This window comes from Bufo gargarizans, chromosome 3 (genome assembly GCF_014858855.1).
Source record: "Bufo gargarizans isolate SCDJY-AF-19 chromosome 3, ASM1485885v1, whole genome shotgun sequence".
Classification (NCBI taxonomy): Eukaryota; Metazoa; Chordata; class Amphibia; order Anura; family Bufonidae; genus Bufo; species Bufo gargarizans.
Window position 1 is genome coordinate 409,108,136 of NC_058082.1, and position 22,221 is coordinate 409,130,356.

At 47.3% G+C, this 22,221-nt stretch overlaps 1 protein-coding gene across 1 annotated transcript in view; it reads right to left on the reverse strand.

The window, feature by feature from the left end:
- The window catches only part of LOC122932703 (complement decay-accelerating factor-like), a 208,630-nt gene that overhangs the window by 91,219 nt on the left and 95,190 nt on the right, over positions 1-22,221 (reverse strand). The window contains exon 4 of the mRNA XM_044287278.1: positions 13,225-13,416. Within this exon, the coding sequence (XP_044143213.1) occupies positions 13,225-13,416 (192 nt within the window). The remainder of the gene's footprint in view (positions 1-13,224; positions 13,417-22,221) is intronic.

The following is a 22,221-nucleotide window of genomic DNA, read 5'->3' on the forward strand; positions in this document are numbered from 1 at the left end:
ATCTGTCCCCATTGACTTGCATTGTAATTCAGGACGGATCCGTTTGGCTCCGCAGGGCCAGGCGGACACCAAAATGACTTTTTTTTCATGTCCGTGGATCCTCCAAAAATCAAGGAAGACCCACGGACGGAAAAACGGTCACGGATCACGGACCAACGGAACCCCGTTTTGCGGACCGTGCATGAGGCCTTATACCTACAAAAATAGTTATTACTTTACATTCCCCATATGTCTACTTCATGTTTGGATCATTTTGGGAATGATATTTTATATTTTGGGGATGTTACAAGGCTTAGAAGTTTGGAAGCAAATCTTGAAATTTTTCTGAAATTTTCAAAAACCCAATTTTTAGGGACCAGTTCAGGTCTGAAGTCACTTTGTAAAGCTTATATAATAGAAACCACCCCAAAATTACCCCAATCTAGAAACTGCACCCCTCAAGGTATTCAAAACTGATTTTTACAAACTTTGTTAACCCTTTAGGTGTTGCACAAGAGTTATTGGCAAATGGGGATGAAATTTGAAAATTGCATTTTTTTGCCACATTTTCCATTATAACCCATTTTTTCTACTAACAAAGCAAAGGTTAACAGCCAAACAAGACTGTATCTTTATTGCCCTAACTCTGCTGTTTACAGAAACGCCCCAGATGTGGCCGTAAACTACTGTACGGGCACACAGTAGGGCGTAGAGGGAAAGGTGCGCCATTTGGTTTTTGGAAGGCAGATTTTGCTGGACTGGTTTATTTACACCATGTCCCATTTGAAGCCCCCCTGATGCACTCCTAGAGTAGAAAGTCCCTAAAAGTGACCCCATTTTGGAAACTACAGGATAAGGTGGCGGTTTTGTTGGAACTATTTTTAGGGTACATATGATTTTTGGTTGCTCTATATTAGATTTTTGTGAGGTAAGGTTACCAAAAATTGAAATTCTGAAATATTATATCCATTTGCCATTAACTGTTGAGGAACACCTAAAGGGTTAATAACGTTTGTAAAATCTGTTTTGAATACCTTGAGGGGTGTAGTTTCTTAGATGGGGGTCACTTTTAGGGAGTTTCTACTCTAGGGGGCATCAGGGGGGCTTCAAAAGGGACATGGTGTCAATAAAAAAGGCCATCAAAAACGGCCTTCCAGAAACCATGTCGGTCCTTTCCTTTTGCGCCCTGCCTTTTAGTGATACAGCAGTTTACGACCAGAAATGTGGCGTTTCTGTAAACTGCAGTATCAGGGTAAGGCCTCATGCACACGACCGTATGCATCCGTGGCCGTTGTGCCGTTTTCCTTTTTTTTTCGCGGACCCATTGACTTTCAATGGGTCCGTGGAAAAATCGGAAAATGCACCGTTTTGCAGCCGAGGCCGTGATCCGTGTATCCTGTCCGTCAAAAAAATATGACCTGTCCTATTTTTTGACGGACAACGGTTCACGGACCCATTCAAGTCAATGGGTCCGTGAAAGAACACGGATGCACACAAGATTGGCATCCGTGTCCGTGATCTGTGGCCGTAGGTTGCTTTCATACAGACGGATCCGAAGATCCGTCGTGAAAACTCATTTCCGACAGTATATTCTAACACAGAAGCGTTCCCATGGTGATGGGGACGCTTCTAGTTAGAATACACTGCAAACTTTGTACAAGACTGCCCCCTGCTGCCTGGCAGCACCCGATCTCTTACAGGGGGATATGATAGCACAATTAACCCCTTCAGGTGCGGCACCTAAAGGGGTTAATTGTACTATCATATTCCCCTGTAAGAGATCAGGGCTGCCAGGCAGCAGGGGGCAGCCCCCCCCCCTCCCCTCCCCAGTTTGAATATCGTTGGTGGCACAGTGTGCGCCCACCATCGCCCCCCCCCCTCCCTCCCTCTATTGTAATAAATCGTTGGTGGCACAGTGTGCCAACCACCATCGCCCCCTTCCCTCTATAGCAGTAACATTGGTGGCAGTGTGCGGTCTCCCATTTCCCCCCCCCATCATTGGTGGCAGCGGAGTTCCGATCCGAGTCCTAGTTTAATCGCTTGGGCTCCGATCGGTAACCATGGCAACCAGGAAGCTACTGCAGCCCTGGTTGCCATGGTTACTTAGCAATAGTACAACAGTAGAAGATTCATACTTACCTGCTTGCTGCTGCGATGTCTGTGAACGGCCGGGAGCTCCTCCTACTGGTAAGTGACAGTTCTTTAGCAATGCGCCGCACAGACCTTTCACTTACCAGTAGGAGGAGCTCCCGGCCGTTCACAGACATCGCAGCAGCAAGCAGGTAACTATGAATCTTCTACAATTGTACTATTGCTAAGTAACCATGGCAACCAGGGCTGCAGTAGCGTCCTGGTTGCCATGGTTACCGATCGGAGCCCCAGCGATTAAACTGGGACTCCGATCGGAACTCCGCTGCCACCAATGATGGGGGGGGGGGGGGGGAAATGGGAGACCGCACACTGCCACCAATGTTGCTGCTATAGAGGTGGGGGGGGCGATGGTGATTGGCACACTGTGCCACCAACGATTTAATACAATAGAGGGAGGGAGGGGGGGCGATGGTGGGCGGACACTGTGCCACCAACAATTTATTACAATAGAGGGAGGGAGGGGGGGCGATGGTGGGCGCACACTGTGCCACCAACGATATTCAAACTGGGGAGGGGGGGGGGGCTGCCCCCTGCTGCCTGGCAGCCCTGATCTCTTACAGGGGAATATGATAGTACAATTAACCCCTTTAGATGCCGCACCTGAAGGGGTTAATTGTGCTATCATATCCCCCTGTAAGAGATCGAGTGCTGCCAGGCAGCAGGGGGCAGTCTTGTACAAAGTTTGTAGTGTATTCTAACCTGAAGCGTCCCCATCACCATGGGAACGCCTCTGTGTTAGAATATACTGTCGGATCTGAGGTTCACGAAGTAGCTCATATCCGACAGTATATTCTAACATAGAGGCGTTCCCATGGTGATGGGGACGCTTCAAGTTAAAATATACCATCGGATTGGAGAAAACTCCAATCCGATGGTATAAAAGAACTCCACACTTTACATTGAAAGTCAATGGGGACGGATCCGTTTGAAATGGCACCATATTGTGTCAACAAACGGATCCGTCCCCATTGACTTGCATTGTAATTCAGGACGGATCCGTTTGGCTCCGCACGGCCAGGCGGACACCAAAACGACATTTTTTTCATGTCCGTGGATCCTCCAAAAATCAAGGAAGACCCACGGACGAAAAAACGGTCACGGATCACGGACCCACGGACCCCGTTTTTGCGGACCGTGAAAAAAAACTGTCGTGTGCATGAGGCCTAATAAATAAGTTTTGTTTGGTTAACCCTTGCTTTGTTACCGGAAAAAACGGATTGAAATGGAAAAAGTGCCAAAAATAGCTGTTTTGGCACCGTTTTTTTTTTTCTTGACCATGTTCATCTGGAGGGTTAGGTTATGGGGTATTTTTCTTATGGACCCGGCGATACCTAATAAGTCTACTTTTTTACAATTTTATAGGTTTTAGACTATATTATCCTTTTTGATACCCCAACATTTTTGGGGCATCTCTTAAGTCTAAGAGTAATTTTTAGCCGATTATCTTATGTAGGGGCTCATTTTTTGCGGGATGAGAGTACGGTTTTATTGGCCCTATTTTGGGGGCTATATGACTTTTTGATCGCTTGCTATTAAAAGTTCTTTTTTTTTGCAACTTTTTTTTTTTTGGGACCATGTTAGGGTACTTTCACACTTGCGGCAGGACGGATCCGACAGGCTGTTCACCCTGTCGGATCCGTCCTTCCACTGTTTTGCCGGACCGCCGCTCCGTCCAAGTACGGCAGTTCGCGGTCAGAGGCCGGACATGCAGGAGTTTTAGTCCGGCGGCCTTTCACCATGCACTACCGTACTGCGCCGGTACGGCGAAACAGTGGAAGGACGGATCCGACAGGGTGAACAGCCTGTCGTATCCGTCCTGCCGCAAGTGTGAAAGTACCCTTAATCTGGGGGGTTAGGTCATGGGGTATTTTTATAGAGGAGATTATTACAGACGCAGCGATACCTCATTTGTATACTTATTGTAAATTATTTTAATTTTTACAATTTTTTTGGGGTGTCTCAAGTCTGAGAACCAGTTTTTTTATCCGATAGTCAGTGGCTAAATTGGGATATAAATTTACGGGCTCATATCGCTCTGGGGTACACCAGACAAGTTCAACGGCAGGGTGCCCCGGTGGATTTAACTGGTGGGCCGGAAAACTAGTACGAGCCCCAGAGCTGCTCGTACTAGGGTGGGCCACAGGGTCCCTAGCATGGCGGTCCCCTTGCTCCGCCTGGCGGCGTCTCCGCCGCCTTGGGGGCTCATCATCATTGCTAGATGAGGAGGAGGACGTGGATGACAACAGGAAAGTGGGGTCATCCTTGTCCTCACTGGGATTCTCGGAGTCGGAGGCAAGCTGGGCGTATGCCTCCTCGGCCGAGAATGTCTGGCGGGCCATAGGTGAGTGTGTGTCTGCGTGTGTATGTGCGTGTGTGTAAATCTTTATTTGGTGTGCGTGTGTGTGGGGGCATGGGTGTTTGCGTACTTTATCCCTAAAAAAAAGACAAACTAAAAAAAAAGTTACAAAATTCAAAACTGCTGATCAACCGTCCGAAGTTGATCAGCGGTGGGGTGTGCAATGCGCTAACAGTGGCCGGACGCTAAGAGTGTCGGCCACAGTCAGCGTATGCACAAAAAAAGGGGGGGGCAGGGGGGCAAGCAGCAGCACCCCTGGGGGGGTCTAGGATCACACAGCTGTCCAGTGGACCCCAGACACCCTACTTAGGGTGATGCAAGAAAACTTTTTTTTACCACTAACTTTCCCTTTATTTTCCCTGCCTAGCCCAACCTTTCCCTAGACTTTCCCTAATTACCTGCAGATAAGATGGGGAGTGCTGGGGCACAGATCGGGTCCTGGGGCAAGGATGGGTGCTGGGGCACAGATGCTGGCTCAGATCCGACACGTGCAGGCAGCGCTCCTCTCTCCTTGGGCTCCGGACACAAAAGGAGGAGGAGAGGAGCGCTGCTATCATTTGAATCTCCCGCTGGCCCGCCCTCCTACCAATCAGAGGCGATTCTGAGAGGTGATGGTGACTCAGGATCGCAGGATGGTGATTGGTGGGGTAAACATCACACCACCGTTAACCATCCTGTTCCGGATTATCGGGTCCTCAGAGACCCAAATAACCCGGAAACGCAGCAAACCGCAGGTCTGAATTGACCTGCGGTTTGCTGCGATCGCCTACATGGGGGGGGGGGGGGGGGGGGTCACAGAACCCCCCGGCACATTTGCCCCAGGTGCCTGCTCAATGATTTGTACAGGACATAAGGGCGTACCTGTACGCCATGTGTCCGGAAGAGGTTAAAGCGGATGTCCAATATCGACCATCTGTGGATCAGAATTACGGAAACATTTGAGGGGCTGGCACTCTGCTGTTTCCATAACTTTCATAGCAGTGTTTCTGTAATTTGGGAACTGTTTGCAGAGATTCATTACACTACTATAGGAGTTATGGAAACAGCAAAGCATCAGCTATTGGCTGTTTTTGTAACCCTGCCTTCCTGGGCTGGCACATACAGTGGGTTATTCCCAGTTTGACCGTGAAATGCCATGATGGAACAATCCCTTTAAAACCAGAAGCAGCACCACATCTGTCCATGGGATGGCCCTGGTATTACACTTCAGCTCCAGTGAAGTAAATGTAGTTGAGCTTCAACAGTGCACACAACCAGGGAACAGGGCTGGTGATGTTAGGGGAGGTAAGGGGCCTTCATTTTTCTAAGGCCTCATGCACACAACCGTTTTTTTTTACGGTCCTCAAAAACGGGGTCCGTAGGTCCGTGATCATTTTTTAGTCCGTGGGTCTTCCTTGATTTTCGGAGGATCCACGGACATGAAAAAAAAAAGTCGTTTTGGTGTCCGCCTGGCCGTGCGGAGCCAAACGGATCCGTCCTGAATTACAATGCAAGTCAATGGGGACGGATCCGTTTGATGTTGACACAATATGATGCAATTGCAAACGGATCCGTCCCCATTGACATTCAATGTAAAGTCTGGAGTCTCTTTTATACCATCGAATCAGAGTTTTCTCCAATCCGATGGTATATTTTACCTTGAAGTGTCCCCATCACCATGGGAACGCCTCTATGTTAGAATATACTGTCGGATAGGAGTTACATCGTGAAAACTCATATCCGACAGTATATTCTAACACAGAGGCGTTCCCATGGTGATGGGGACGCTTCTAGTTAGAATATACTACAAACTGTGTACATGACTGCCCCCTGCTGCCTGGCAGCACCCGATCTCTTACAGGGGGCCGTGATCAGCACAATTATCCCCTCAGGTGCCGCACCTGAAGGAGTTAATTGTGCGTATCATAGCCCCCTGTAAGAGATCAGGGGCTGCCAGGCAGCAGGGGGCAGACCCCCCCTCCCCAGTTTGAAAATCATTGGTGGCCAGTGTGCGGCCTCCCTCAGCCCCCCTCCCTCCCTCTATTGCATTAATAACATTGGTGGCAGTGTGCGGCCTCCCCCGGCCCCCCCTCCCTCCCTCTATTGCATTAATAACATTGGTGGCAGTGTGCGGCCTTCCCCCCCCCCCCCCCCCCCGATCATTGGTGGCAGCGGAGTTCCGATCGGAGTCCCAGTTTAATCGCTTGGGCTCCGATCGGTAACCATGGCAACCAGGACGCTACTGCAGTCCTGGTTGCCATGGTTACTTAGCAACAGTAGAAGCCTCATACTTACCTGCTGGCTGTTGCGATGTCTGTGTCCGGCCGGGAGCTCCTCCTACTGGTAAGTGACAGGTCTGTGCGGCGCATTGCTGTCACTTACCAGTAGGAGGAGCTCCCGGCCGGACACAGACATCGCAGCAGCCAGCAGGTAAGTATGAGTAGCCAATGGCAACCAGGACTGCAGTAGCGCCCTGGTTGCCATGGTTACCGGTTGGAGCCCCAGCGATTAAACTGGGACTCCGATCGGAACTCTGCTGCCACCAATGATCGGGGGGGGGGGGGGGCCGCACTGGCCACCAATGAAATTTAAACTGGGGGGAGGGGGGTCTGCCCCCTGCTGCCTGGCAGCCCCGGATCTCTTACAGGGGGCTATGATACGCACAATTAACCCCTTCAGGTGCAGCACCTGAAGGGTTAATTGTACGGATCACAGCCCCCTGTAAGAGATCGGGTGCTGCCAGGCAGCAGGGGGCAGTCATGTACACAGTTCATTGTATATTCTAACTAGAAGCGTCCCCATCATCATGGGAACGCCTCTGTGTTAGAATATACTGTCGGATCTCAGTTTTCACGAAGTGAAAACTCAGCTCTGAAAAAGCCGAAGTGAAAACTCAGCTCTGAAAAAGCTTTTATGCAGACGGATCTTCGGATCCGTCTGTATGAAAGTAACCTACGGCCACGGATCACGGACGCCAATCTTGTGTGCATCCGTGTTCTTTCACAGACCCATTGACTTGAATGGGTCCGTGAACCGTTGTCCGTCCAAAAAAATAGGACAGGTCCTATTTTTTTTGACGGACAGGATACACGGATCACAGTCTCGGCTGCAAAACGGTGCATTTTCCGATTTTTCCACGGACCCATTGAAAGTCAATGGGTCCTCGAAAAAAAACGGAAAACGGCACAACGGCCACCGATGCACACAACGGTCGTGTGCATGAGGCCTAATCCTGGACCACCCTTTTTAAAGGTAATGTGTCATCAGAAAAAGACCTCTTGTTTAAATCACATTAGGTTAAACATATTTTATTTTTTTATTATGCAGGTCACTATATTTTAAATATATATACAGTATATATACACACACGTCCTTCTTTATTTATATATATAGACTAGCAGAAGGACCCGGCTTTGCATGGGTATATTTCATCTATTTCATTAAATGTTGGTAAAAACAAAACGTCAATTCCGAATTGTCAATCCTACTTTGTGCGCTGCAGGTTACGGGTGTGGTGGGTCCTGTTCACAGCTAGTTCCACTCTTCACAATATTGAAACCGCGCTGCTCTCCAACTCCTCTCAGACCACCTTAGCATGTGCTGATATTCATCAATACGCCAATCACTGTTTTCATGCCAAACTATTCGCCTCTCCTATATTTGTCAAAACCAGATAGGCAAAGATAGTGAAGCACCGCAATAGGTTTTATTCTAAAACCAGCTTTTATTATACTTTTATTATACACACTTGAGAGAAATACAGGCATATAAAGCAATTTGGCTGGTTTTGGGTGACAAACGAGAAACCAACCAAATTGCTTGATATGCCTGTATTCCCCTCAAGTATGTGAGTATAATAAAAAGCTGGTTTTTGAATAAAACCTAATGCGGTGCTTCACTATCTTTGCCTATCTGGGTTACAAATATAGGAGAGGCGAACAGATGTGTGGCATGAAAAAAGTGATTGGCGTATTGATGAATATCAGCACATGCTAAGGTGGTCTGAGTGGAGTTGTTGGAGAGCAGCATGGTTTCAACATTGCGAACTTTTAATGTTTGTGTATGTCATTAAACGATATCGACAGTATCCCCCTTAACAGTGACCTCTACAGCACCCTGCCCCTTAACACTGACCTCCATAGCAGACCGTCTCCTTAACTGTGACCTCCACAGTTCCGTCCCCTTAACAGAGACCTCCACAGTGCCCGCCCATTTGACAGTAACCTCCACAGCATTCTGCCCCTTTAACAGTGACCTGGACAGCATCCCGCCCCCTTAACAGTGACCTCCACAGCGGCCGTCCATTCATTAGTGACATCCACAGTACCGCATCTCCTTAACAGTGATATGCACAACACCCCGTACCCTTAACTGTGACCTCCACAGCAGCCTGCCCCTAAGGTGGCCAGAGGTCCGGTTTTAGACCAGACAGTCCGGCTTTCAGACTACTTGTCCTCCGTCCAGCACAGGGCCTGGATGTTCTTTTGAATAGCTCACTCTCAGACAGCAGCACTGTGCTGTCTGACCATGAGCTGCAGAGAGAAAGTCACCCTCCCTCAATCCCCTACATCTGACAGAAGTTGATTTTTAACTTTATTTTTTCAATCCCTGTCTGTGGCTTAGTGGGACCTGGGGGTGGGGTTTTTAAGTCTGTCTTTTGAGTGTCCACAGCACACTGCTCCATTAACAGTGTCATCCACAGTGCACTGCCCCTTTAAAGCTGACCTGCAGTGAAGAAAAATGGCTGGGTTGTTATAGAAACCTGGTGTAAAACTGTGTGTATGTGGAGACTGGGAACCTGCAGGCTTCTATTGGCTGATAAAGGACATGTGACCGTGTGTATAGCAGTTGGGATATGATGAGAAAGACCTGCAGGCTTCTATTGGCTAATGTAGGTCATGTGATGTGCTATATTTGCATTTTTGGGGAATATCTTAGGAACGGTACGTGCTAGAGAGCTGTGAGCCCCACAAGATGTCTTTCCAGGTAGCAAGGGATGTGTATACCAAGTTTTATTGAAATCGATGGTTGCGTTTTTGAGTGATCGTGGAATACATATATACGTCCTTTTTATATAGATTCTGAAATTTTCGCACTGGCCACTAGGTCTAATAATAGGCCATGATTTCCTGTTCTGTACGGTAATCTTTTCAATAACTGTTCTCATTATCAGCACAGGAAGAATTACAAAGGCAAGTAACACCTTTATATAGGCAACACAGGATCCACCATTCACAATAGGTGATATCACAGCTTATCAGCTCCCTCCTGACCTCTGCACAGGTCACCGAGCATGCCTAGAAAACTAGGGTCTCACACCTGATTTTTCACATCTGTTCAGAGAGAATTTCCTCCCGCTACCTGAAAGGTTAGAAAACTTATTAGGCTCATGGGATATACCTTTCATTACATGGTTCGGACGGAGAACGCTAATTAAGTCCATCCTTATGCCCACTATCCTTTATTATCTCCAAGCTCTACCGATATCAATTCCCAAATATTATTTTGCAAGATTACAAAAAATTATCTTTAGATTCTTATGGGGAGGTAGGAAAGCTAGGTTACCTTATACACAAATAATACAACGACCCGCAACAGGGGGCCTTGGAGTCCCAGATCTCTATACATACAAGGCGATATAGTGTGCTCCAGATGCCTGGATTGGTCGAGACTGTTTGGGAACCGTAGAGGTTGAAAATAGTATATCACCTCTCCCAATCCGTTCTCTGCTCTTCATAGGTCGCTCCCACTCGAATAAAGTAATACGATCTCTCAATTCCATTACCGGATATACGCTACGTTTATGGATTGACTCTAACTGGTTAAGTCAACTAGCTCCGAATTACCTTGTACCGCTACAAGTAAGAGATGTGCTTTTCAATTCTTCTATATATTTTCAGGACTCTTTACCAGAGAGCGAAATCTATATCTTCCCTGGCCCTACACTTATGCCCGGAAAACGATGCCCCAACATTGGCGGCCTTGCGGGTCCACCCCTCAATGGTCAGTTTATCCAACTTCCACTTGGCACACTTTATTAACAAAATATAACAAATTATTTTACCTTCCAACCCCCAAGATCACTCCTTTTCAAAAAAGTTAGCTCTTCAGACCAGAGAGCCAAAGGGCAAAATATCTAAATTATGCAACCTACTATTGTCTCTAACATACTCTGATACCCACCCATATATATTTCACGATGGGAAAGAGATTTGAACATTAACTTCTCCCCAAATTACTTAAAATGTGCTTTATTGAACCCATCCAGGGTGTCCAGGTGTGCCAAGCTTGAGGAAAATCGCTATAAGATATTAACACAATGGTACTATACTCCGCACCGCCTCGATCGCATGTTTCCAGAATGCGACCCCAAATGTTGGAGATTCAATGGGGAGTTGGGTACTCACAGTCATATTTGGTGGACTTGCCCTAAAATAAAGTGTGTAAAACTATCTCAGAAGTATGCAGGGTTCCTATCTCGATATCACCTAAACTATGCCTTTTTGGGATATATGGTGATCTTAATTGCTCTAAATCTACCCGTACGCTTTGCAATGTCTTGTTAGCTGCAGCTAGATTACTGATTGCAGTGTGTTGGAAGTCTACAGACTCTCCAGGATTGCCACATTGGACTCAGAAATGCGATCAACTGTACCGCCTTGAGCAAATAGCCTACTGGGACTCCCGTGCATCTCATCAATTTGAGAAGGTTTGGGGGCCCTGGAAAAAGTATAGAAACTTCTCAGATACCTAAATTAATTAATAGGAATAGCGAAAGGGAGATTAGCTCCCAATATAAAGATGGGGTCTTGGGTGGAGCCCTGGTGCCTCCTTCGCCTTCATTATACCACATAATCCTTTTAAGTGCAGGGCTACATTTAAGCAATATCTTCACATTCCAGCAAGATAATTCATGATACCTTAGGGGTTCCAATTAATTTTATAATCCACTTTCCTTCCTTATCCCCTTCTTTCCCCCCTCCCCCTATTCCTTCCCCCCCCACCCCTTTCCCCGGTTATGAAGGTTCCTAGTCTACTGAAATGCAGCTATGCCTTGCTCCTTGGTATTTCACAAATGTGAGAAACTGATTTTTGACACGGCATTGTAACTTCATTCTGTAAATGTGTAATGTTTTGACTGATTCTCTCAAATGCCATGTGTAGCGGCATATTTGTTATTGCGAATTGTTCATAGTGTTGTACAATTTACATGAAAACTAGGGTCATCTCCTGTCCATTGTGACTACAGCCCATGTAGCTGCTCTCAAAGGACAAGAAGTCTTAAAGGGGTATTCCCATCACAGACAATGGGGGCATATCGCTACGACATGCCCCTATATACTGATAGATGCGGGTCCAGAGATCAGAACGGGGAGAACTGTGGCTGTAGGACCCCGGATTTCCCGGGGTCCGTTCACCACCGAGCACTGCTCTCGCTGCTCCTATAGAAGTAAATGGGAGCGCACGCGCGGCCCCTTCTCCCATTCATTTCTATGGGGCACACGGAAATAGCTGAGCCAGCACTCGGCTATTTTCGGCGGCACCATAGAAATGAAAGGAGGGTAGCTGCGCATGCGCAGTGCACCCTCAGTTTATTTCCCTGCTCAGTTCTCATTGTAGCTGTGGGTCCCACCTCCTAGCGATATGCCCCCATTGCAATGGGATTACTCTTTAACATATTTTAGGCCTAGTGGCCAGTGCAAAAATTGCAGGACTATAAACTCTAAATTTTTTCATTATAGATAGTGACATGGAAAAAAAAAAAAATCTAAAAAATATATATATTTAACATAAAATATGATTTAAACTTTACGTTATTTTCTGATGACACATTCACTTTAACTGCACAACAGAGGCTCAGGTACAGTAATGGAAAGGCTTGCAATACAGAAGTGGTCAGCATGGTGGCTCAGTGGTTAGCACTGGTGTCTTCCAGCGCTGGGGTCCTAGGTTTGAACATGACCATGCTAATGTACTCAGGATAGGCCATCAATATCAGATTGATGGGGGTCCGACACCCCTGCTGACCAGCTGTTTGAAGAGAAGGCTACGTGCTATACACTTGTATACGAATCTTGACGGCGGGCAGGTTAAACATTGAAGGGAAGTCTGCGCTTCAAATAGCTAAGCGGCGGGGGTGCCAGGTGTAGGACCACCGTCGATCTGATATTAATGACCTACCCTGAGGATCATCAATATGAATATTGAGTTCATCAATATTAAAATTCCAGAAAACCCCTTTTAAACATCATATGAACACAAGACCAACACAGATGCCTTCAGCTGCCAAGCGCACATGCAACAGATCAGCTAGTTTCATAGGAACAAATCTTCTGCTGGACAACAGCGCCCAGGTCTGTTGGGGAGACGAAGTCAAACACACGCCGCTGCTCTGCTCGACTGACTCTGCAGCAAAATACTGCATTAAGCTGACTACTGTCATCTATAAATTATTTTTACTAATTTATTATTACTTTTGCTTAAAATCCCAAGAGATAAGCTTACTTAGACCTCCATATCTGGAGCAAAAAATCATTCCACATTTTCTCAGAAGTTCTTCCCCATTCAGTGTTTGGCCTATATACTGGTGGTCTGGCCAAAGCAGTAATATGTTGGCGGGCATGTGCAATACATATTCTAACTACGATTTATTCCCAATATCTAGGTTCCGCAAGAACCAAGGAATTCAGTGACAAGTGTTTCACTTCTAAATTTCTGCAATGTAATAAGACCAAGAAATAAAAAGATCATTTACTTACGCTCGCAGAATACACTTGGCTCAGACCATGTATAGTTAGCAAGGCAGGTAACAGAATTGATTGTCTGAGAAACACGCCTATAACCATCTCTACAATCATATCTCACGATTGTACCAGGAGAAAAGATATCTTTTTCAAGATCGCTGTCCCTTGGCACTGCATACTGGAGTCTGTTAGGAACACCACAGGCTCCTAGTAAAAAGAGAAAGTACAAATTAATACAGTAAGTCAAACATAAACAAAAAAAATACTAAAAAGGAGTTGTAAACACTGGAAAAACATGGCTGCCTTCCTCCAAAAACTGAAATTCACTTCACTGGAGCTAAGTTGCCATACCAGATACAATTCCTGGACAGATGCAGCACTTTTTTTTTATTTGAAGAAAGCAGCTGTGAAAGATAGAAATCCATCTTGTATATCCTATATCTATCTGAACCAGAGTTCAATTAGAGGTTAATAAAATGTTAAGCTGAAGTGTCATCAGCTCTTTGCAGGTACGAAAGAGGAGGGGGGGGGGGGGAATCAGCTGACAACCATGTTTTTCTAATTATTCTGGACAATCCCTTTAAACTATGCTATACTAGCCACTGGTATTATGGTATTATTTATGAACCTATTCTTGGAATGTGACTGCACTAGAAAGCATGAAAGTTATTAACCCCTTAAAGGGGTTGTCCGGACATACCCATCTTTTCACCAAGACAGCCCCACTAAGATGAGCATTTCATGCTCCCATGCTCTCCCTTGCCCTGCGCGATCCAGTGCAGGGCTCGTCTGTTTACCTAGGCCAGCGGTGGGGAAACTTTTTTTGTCAACTGAGCCAAATATCGCCAAAACCACGATTGAAATTTCTTTTGAGAGCCACATTTTTTAAGTGACAAGTCCTAAAATATATAGGAAGGAAGCGCATGCTGAAGTGAATGGGTCCATGATGCGGGCTGCACACGGCCGTGTACAGCCTGCGTCATGGACCCATTCACTTCAATGGGTCCAGGATCCGTGATATGACTGCTACAGAGTGCTTCCGTGGTGCTTCTGGCTGAGCCTCCGCACCGCAAAAAAGTTGCGCATGCTGAAGTGAATGGGTCCATGATGCGGGCTGCACATGGACCCATTCACTTCAATGGGTCCGGGATATGTGTAGTGTACGGGAGAGTAATACCCCGTCACTACAGAAGGGTCACTTGGGTATTGTCGTTCCCCCTGTGTTTATGGGGAGGTTGGTATAGAATATCTTGTTAAATGTAATGCTATGTACTTCCTGTTACTGTGAAAGGTGCATGTGCAGGCCGGCTAGGGTGTCATTCCAGCTCTGAGTCACTAGAGGGAGCTAGGGAACCCTAGGTTATATAAGGCCCAGTCAGGAAGTAGTAGTAGGGTTCAGACAGTGGGAGCAGAGGTCAGAAATGATCCTGTGTCTGAGTGAAGGCCAGGCTATGGGCCTGTGAGAGCAGAGCAGGCCTGAAGCCTGCCGACTAGGAGAGGGTAGTAAAGGCCCTGTAACCGGGTTCCGGATCCAAGGAAAAGGTTCCCCTCCTGAGTCATCATCCGTTTAGCTGAAACAGCATAAGCAAGCCACCAGCCAAGACACAGAATACCACAGAGGCCGATCAGATAAAGCAAGAGGTACTCAAGATAACAGAGGAGGTACTAGATAAGGACAGCTTCAAGGGTACGCCAGATAAAGGGCATTAGACCTTGGAGAGAAAGTCACATGTTTCAGGACCAGTCAGGAATAGTGTGCAAGCCGCCTGTACTGCATCTCCTGTAATCAACACTCTGTATAATACATTGCTAAGACCGGCCATTCTGTACTTCCAAGAACCAGCTGTATTCCAATAGTAACCAACTGTCTTTCATGGAACTGCGCTTCCAACTGCGTCCATGTATTATACTCACTGATATTCAGTAAAGTTCCAGTTTTTGTTGGCTATCCTATGCTTGCTTCATTCTTCTACAATACCATACACGGCGTGTCACCGTTTAATTGACACTGGCGTCACGAACTTTTAAATACCTGCCTGTTCCAGTATTCGCCCCAATTGAAGACGACAGTGGATCCCAGGTTAGTGAGTCAATCTGCACTACAAAGCCCAGCATACACTACTGACCCCCTGGGACACTGCATCGCTCTTTTTGGCGTCACGAACAGGATCCGCATACTTCTACAGTGCAGAGAAGTGTGAACTGTGTGCTTTAACTATTCCACCACCGTATTGCAAAGACTGTAACCTTTATTTCTAAATCTGTGGATTACAATTGTGCCTGGGAGGAATCAGAGACGCTGTACTGTGTTGCGCTACCCCCAGAGTGAAAATCGCATTTGTGGACTGTGTTTTATTGGACTTTTCATCATCCTGCTTGCTGTCAGTGAATTGCAGCATCAGGACATCTAAAATGGCCGCCGACGCCATGAGGCTTTTTACTGCGCCATCAGGATGTGCAGAGGCGCGAATATTTGGCGCTCAAACCTTCCGAGAAGAAAGAGGATTGCCCTGGAGCGCCACCCACCTTGAGGAGTGATGACGTGGCTGAGTTCCTTGGTGAGTTACGCCTGGGAGGCGGGCCTCAGATGGCGGTAGACCGGCCCAGTGTGTGGGAGGAGTCAGTGTCGACTCTGCACCCAGTGAGAAGTGAGATGGCGTGTGCTGAGGAGCTGGAAGTCGAGACCACGTGTGAGTGGGGCGCCACTCCACCGGACTTTCCCGAGTTGGGGCCATGGGACCCTCTAGCCTGGACGGCCACCCCCTGGGCCCAGGCCATGGACTTGAGTATCACCCGTCCTCAGTCCCCACCGATCCGTCGCCGGCACGCGGAATGGCCGACTATCATGGCCGAATTGAGAGCCGCGGTGGCTAAGAAGAACACCAGCCGGAAAAAGCGGTTCGAAGAAATGGCCAAGTCCATCCAAGGAGACTCCTTTCCGGGTAAGCCCCAGCTAGAAAGGCGCCGCGGGATCGTGGTGTCCTTTGACAAAGAAAAAGGATACGGGTTCATGCAGGAGCTGGGAACTGGCCGGGACTTTTATGTGAACCGGCGGTCGGTGAAGCGGCACTACCTCCCGGAGCATCTCCATAATTTGACCATGGGAGAGATCGTGGAGTATACCCCCGCCGAGAGTTTACGGGGCCCCTACGCTACCGCAGTCACTCGCCCGAAGGCGCCGGCTGAGACCTGGGACCCAGAGAAAGAGGGGACAGATCCGGGTGAGACAGAGGGAGTGAAAGGTGAATCGGCCCGAACCACCCACCGGCATAGCCAGGTGTACTTAAGTCCCGATGTCTTCTGGGAGCCCATCGTGCTGCAGGGGCTGGAGGAACGATATCCCCCTCCTGATGCGGTGAGGCGAGAAGAGGAGAAAGAGCGACAGGACAGCTGCCGGCGGGCGGAAGAATGTGCAGAGGCCCGACGTCAAGCAGCAGCTGCCACCGTTACCCCAGAGGCCACTGTCACCGGACCTCCGGTAGTTCCGACGACCTGCACCAAGGCTGACCTAGAGGCCCTACGCAAGAGAGTGTATTGGGTGGCGGACCTCGGGTGCGCAGGAGGCGTGCGGTGGTTCCCGTTTCCTAGGACGGATGCCGAAATGGAGGCAATGAAGGACAAGCCTCCCCCTCTAAAGATTGTCAGAGGAGATGGTTTCCAGATGTGGCCGGCCTTGCCAGAACAGTTGCTGCAAGTTCCGTACATTGACTCTTCATCAGAGGAAGAATATGACACTCGCCTGTGAGTAAGCCTTTCCTCATGTCCGTCTCCCTAATGGCCGTTTTGTCCCTCCGGTTGGCAGAGCTGGTCAAGCTTGCTGCCAGTTACACACGGCCGGTGGCATTCTAACCAAATAATAGTGCCATTGTATACCACTGCTTCCAGCTGCCCTCGTTATGTTTGGGACATCCGGTTTGCTGCTATTATCCCAGTTGTGCTTTAAAGTTTTTGCACAAATTTTCCCTTTTTACCCCCATTTCAGGTTGAAAAGACATTTTTATGTCAGCACTATTTTAAAGGGTAAGCAGGACTTGCCAGGATAACGTGGCCCTGGTATTGTCAGAGTCCTGTATTGTCATTTTATATATGTGCTGCTGACAGTATTTAGTAACCGGTTTTTTATTCACGTCTATGTGCCCAGAGATGGACTTCCTATGTGCAAGCCTCTGAGAGGTTAATTTTATTATGGACTTATTTATTGTCATGGACTATCCTGGTTCTTTAAACATCCGCTGTGCCAGGTCAGCGCCCCCGTTCCACTCACTATCCTGTGAAGAGGAGAACGACGCCCCTTGTCACCAGACTTCACCTTTGCCAATTGGGTCTGATATGAGTGTAATTGACATACTGTATATGTACGTATGCATGTGTCTTTCTCTATTTCAGGTAATGATTCCAGTTGGGCGGGCCCTGATGGAGTACGAGGTCGTACTCAGCTTAAAGCAGCGGGGTATGTAGTGTACGGGAGAGTAATACCCCGTCACTACAGAAGGGTCACTTGGGTATTGTCGTTCCCCCTGTGTTTATGGGGAGGTTGGTATAGAATATCTTGTTAAATGTAATGCTATGTACTTCCTGTTACTGTGAAAGGTGCATGTGCAGGCCGGCTAGGGTGTCATTCCAGCTCTGAGTCACTAGAGGGAGCTAGGGAACCCTAGTTTATATAAGGCCCAGTCAGGAAGTAGTAGCAGGAGTCAGACAGTGGGAGCAGAGGTCAGAAATGATCCTGTGTCTGGGTGAAGGCCAGGCTATGGGCCTGTGAGAGCAGAGCAGGCCTGAAGCCTGCCGACTAGGAGAGGGTAGTAAAGGCCCTGTAACCGGGTTCCGGATCCAAGGAAAAGGTTCCCCTCCTGAGTCATCATCCGTTTAGCTGAAACAGCATAAGCAAGCCACCAGCCAAGACACAGAATACCACAGAGGCCGATCAGATAAAGCAAGAGGTACTCAAGATAACAGAGGAGGTACTAGATAAGGACAGTTTCAAGGGTACGCCAGATAAAGGGCATTAGACCTTGGAGAGAAAGTCACATGTTTCAGGACCAGTCAGGAATAGTGTGCAAGCCGCCTGTACTGCATCTCCTGTAATCAACACTCTGTATAAAACATTGCTAAGACCGGCCATTCTGTACTTCCAAGAACCAGCTGTATTCCAAGAGGAACCAACTGTCTTTCATGGAACTGCGCTTCCAACTGCGTCCATGTATTATACTCACTGATATTCAGTAAAAGTTCCAGTTTTTGTTGGCTATCCTATGCTTGCTTCATCCTTCTACAATACCATACACGGCGTGTCACCGTTTAATTGACACTGGCGTCACGAACTTTTAAATACCTGCCTGTTCCAGTATTCGCCCCAATTGAAGACAGTGGATCCCAGGTTAGTGAGTCAATCTGCACTACAAAGCCCAGCATACACTACTGACCCCCTGGGACACTGCATATGAGTGCTACAGAGTGCTTCTGTGGTGCTTCTGGCTGTGCCTCCGCAACGCAAAAAAGTAGTGCATGCGCTGTTAAGCATCTGTGGATGACCCACTGTTAAGCATCTGTGGATGACCCACTGTTAAGCATCTGTGGATGACCCACTGTTAAGCATCTGTGGATGACCCACTGTTAAGCATCTGTGGATGACCCACTGTTAAGCATCTGTGGATGACCCACTGTTAAGCATCTGTGGATGACCCACTGTTAAGCATCTGTGGATGACGCACTGTTAAGCATCTGTGGATGACGCACTGTTAAGCATCTGTGGATGACGCACTGTTAAGCATCTGTGGATGACGCACTGTTAAGCATCTGTGGATGACGCACTGTTAAGCATCTGTGGATGACGCACTGTTAAGCATCTGTGGATGACGCACTGTTAAGCATCTGTGGATGACCCACTGTTAAGCATCTGTGGATGACCCACTGTTAAGCATCTGTGGAGGACGCTGTTATGTTAAGCATCTGTGGAGGACGCTGTTATGTGAAGGATCTGTGGAGGACGCTGTTATGTGAAGGATCTGTGGAGGACGCTGTTATGTGAAGGATCTGTGGAGGACGCTGTTATGTGAAGGATCTGTGGAGGACGCTGTTATGTGAAGGATCTGTGGAGGACGCTGTTATGTGAAGGATCTGTGGAGGACGCTGTTATGTGAGGGATCTGTGGAGGACGCTGTTATGTGAGGGATCTGTGGAGGACGCTGTTATGTGAAGGATCTGTGGAGGACGCTGTTATGTGAGGGATCTGTGGAGGACGCTGTTATGGGGGATCTGTGGAGGACGCTGTTATGGGGGATCTGTGGAGGACGCTGTTATGGGGGATCTGTGGAGGACGCTGTTATGGGGGATCTGTGGAGGACGCTGTTATGGGGGATCTGTGGAGGACGCTGTTATGGGGGATCTGTGGATGATGCTGTTATGGGGTGGATCTGTGGATGGCACTGTTATAGGCAGGGGATGTGTGCTATGACACATAGGGCTATGAGGGGGGCCAGCATAAGACACACATATAGCATCTTATGCTGGTCCCCCTCATGGCCCTATGTGTCCTAAACTGCGCACATAACTGGCTTTGTGTGTAAAGTTTTTTACTACTGTCTGAACTCTGAAACAAGCTCTCTCCTATTGATAAAATGACCAGCCTCTGTACTCACTTTCACTATGAATGCACTGCAGCGAGCGGGCCGGTGTTCTGCCACTTTTCCATACCCGGACAAAAGTCTATACCCAGAAATTATGTAGCTGCACAGGAAGCCGCTCACTGCAGTGCATTCATAGTGACAGTGAGTACAGAGGCTGCCATATTATCAATAGGAGAGAGCTTGTTTCAGAGTTCAGACAGTAGTAAAAAAACTTCACACACAAAGCCAGTTATGTGCCCCTTCATATATAATTTCTGGCTCCGCAAAATCGCATTCATCGATTATTCGCGATTCGATTATTCGCAATTCGATTATTGTGCACCAAAGAGCCGCATAGAAGTATCTAAAGAGCCGCTTGTGGCTCGCGAGCCGCACTTTGCCGACCACTGACCTAGGCGCACTGCTAGGCGGAGGTGCACTGCCCAGTGTGTTCAGTGAGGTCACCGGATCTGATGGGCCGGCTTTAGCACTGCCCTAGCAATTTTACAATGCTAAAGCCCGACCATCAGTGCTGGCGACGCCACCAGGCTCTCTGGGAGTTAATCGTACGGTGCACTACCCTCAACCCACCCAATGTCGATGTGAGATTAGGAACTTGTATATATGTATTTTGGGAGGAACTCAGCTATTTAGCGCTGTATGGAATTACATCAGTCAGTGGATATAAAAATAAGATTATTTAATTGTAATACAGGTCCTTCTAAAAAAAATTGCATATTGTGATAAAGTTCATTATTTTCTGTAATGTACTGATAAACATTAGACTTTCATATATTTTAGATTCATTACACACCAACTGAAGTAGTTCAAGCCTTTTATTGTTTTAATATTAATGATTTTGGCATACAGCTCATGAAAACCCAAATTTCCTATCTAAAAAAATTAGCATATTTCATCCGACCAATAAAAGAAAAGTGTTTTTAATACAAAAAAAGTCAACCTTCAAATAATTATGTTCAGTTATGCACTCAATACTTGGTCGGGAATCCTTTTGCAGAAATGACTGCTTCAATGCGGCGTGGCATGGAGGCAATCAGCCTGTGGCACTGCTGAGGTGTTATGGAGGCCCAGGATGCTTCGATAGCGGCCTTAAGCTCATCCAGAGTGTTGGGTCTTGCGTCTCAACTTTCTCTTCCCAATATCCCACAGATTCTCCATGGGGTTCAGGTCAGGAGAGTTGGCAGGCCAATTGAGCACAGTAATACCATGGTCAGTAAACCATTTACCAGTGGTTTTGGCACTGTGAGCAGGTGCCAGGTCGTGCTGAAAAATGAAATCTTCATCTCCATAAAGCTTTTCAGCAGATGGAAGCATGAAGTGCTCCAAAATCTCCTGATAGCTAGCTGCATAGACCCTGCCCTTGATAAAACACAGTGGACCAACACCAGCAGCTGACATGGCACCCCAGACCATCACTGACTGTGGGTACTTGACACTGGACTTCAGGCATTTGGGCATTTCCCTCTCCCCAGTTTTCCTCCAGACTCTGGCACCTTGATTTCCTAATGACATGCAACAGTCCAGTGCTGCTTCTCTGTAGCCCAGGTCAGGCGCTTCTGCCGCTGTTTCTTGTTCAAAAGTGGCTTGACCTGGGGAATGCGGCACCTGTAGCCCATTTCCTGTACACGGTGGCTCTGGATGTTTCTACTCCAGACTCAGTCCACTGCTTCCGCAGGTCCCCCGAGGTCTGGAATCGGTCCTTCTCCACAATCTTCCTCAGGGTCCGGTCACCTCTTCTCGTTGTGCAGCGTTTTCTGCCACTTTTTCCTTCCCACAGACTTCCCACTGAGGTGCCTTGATACAGCACTCTGGGAACAGCCTGTTCGTTCAGAAATTTCTTTCTGTGTCTTACCCTCTTGCTTGAGGGTGTCAATGATGGCCTTCTGGACAGCAGTCAGGTCGGCAGTCTTACCCATGATTGCGGTTTTGAGTAATGAACCAGGCTGGGAGTTTTTAAAAGCCTCAGGAATCTTTTGCAGGTGTTTAGAGTTAATTAGTTGATTCAGATGATTAGGTTAATAGCTCGTTTAGAGAACCTTTTCATGATATGCTAATTTTTTGAGATAGGAATTTTGGGTTTTCATGAGCTGCATGCCAAAATCATCAATATTAAAACAATAAAAGACTTGAACTACTTCAGTTGGTGTGTAATGAATCTAAAATATATGAAAGTCTAATGTTTATCAGTACATTACAGAAAATAATGAACTTTATCACAATATGCTAATTTTTTGAGAATGACCTGTATGTAATTGTACAAAAATGTGATCCGTAGATGTTGAACTGGCCATCCTATGATGGACTAGGACCAACTAAACATCCACCACACACTTAGGACAAGCACAATACGTAAATGTAATTCTGGTCAATATAGACCAAACATTTA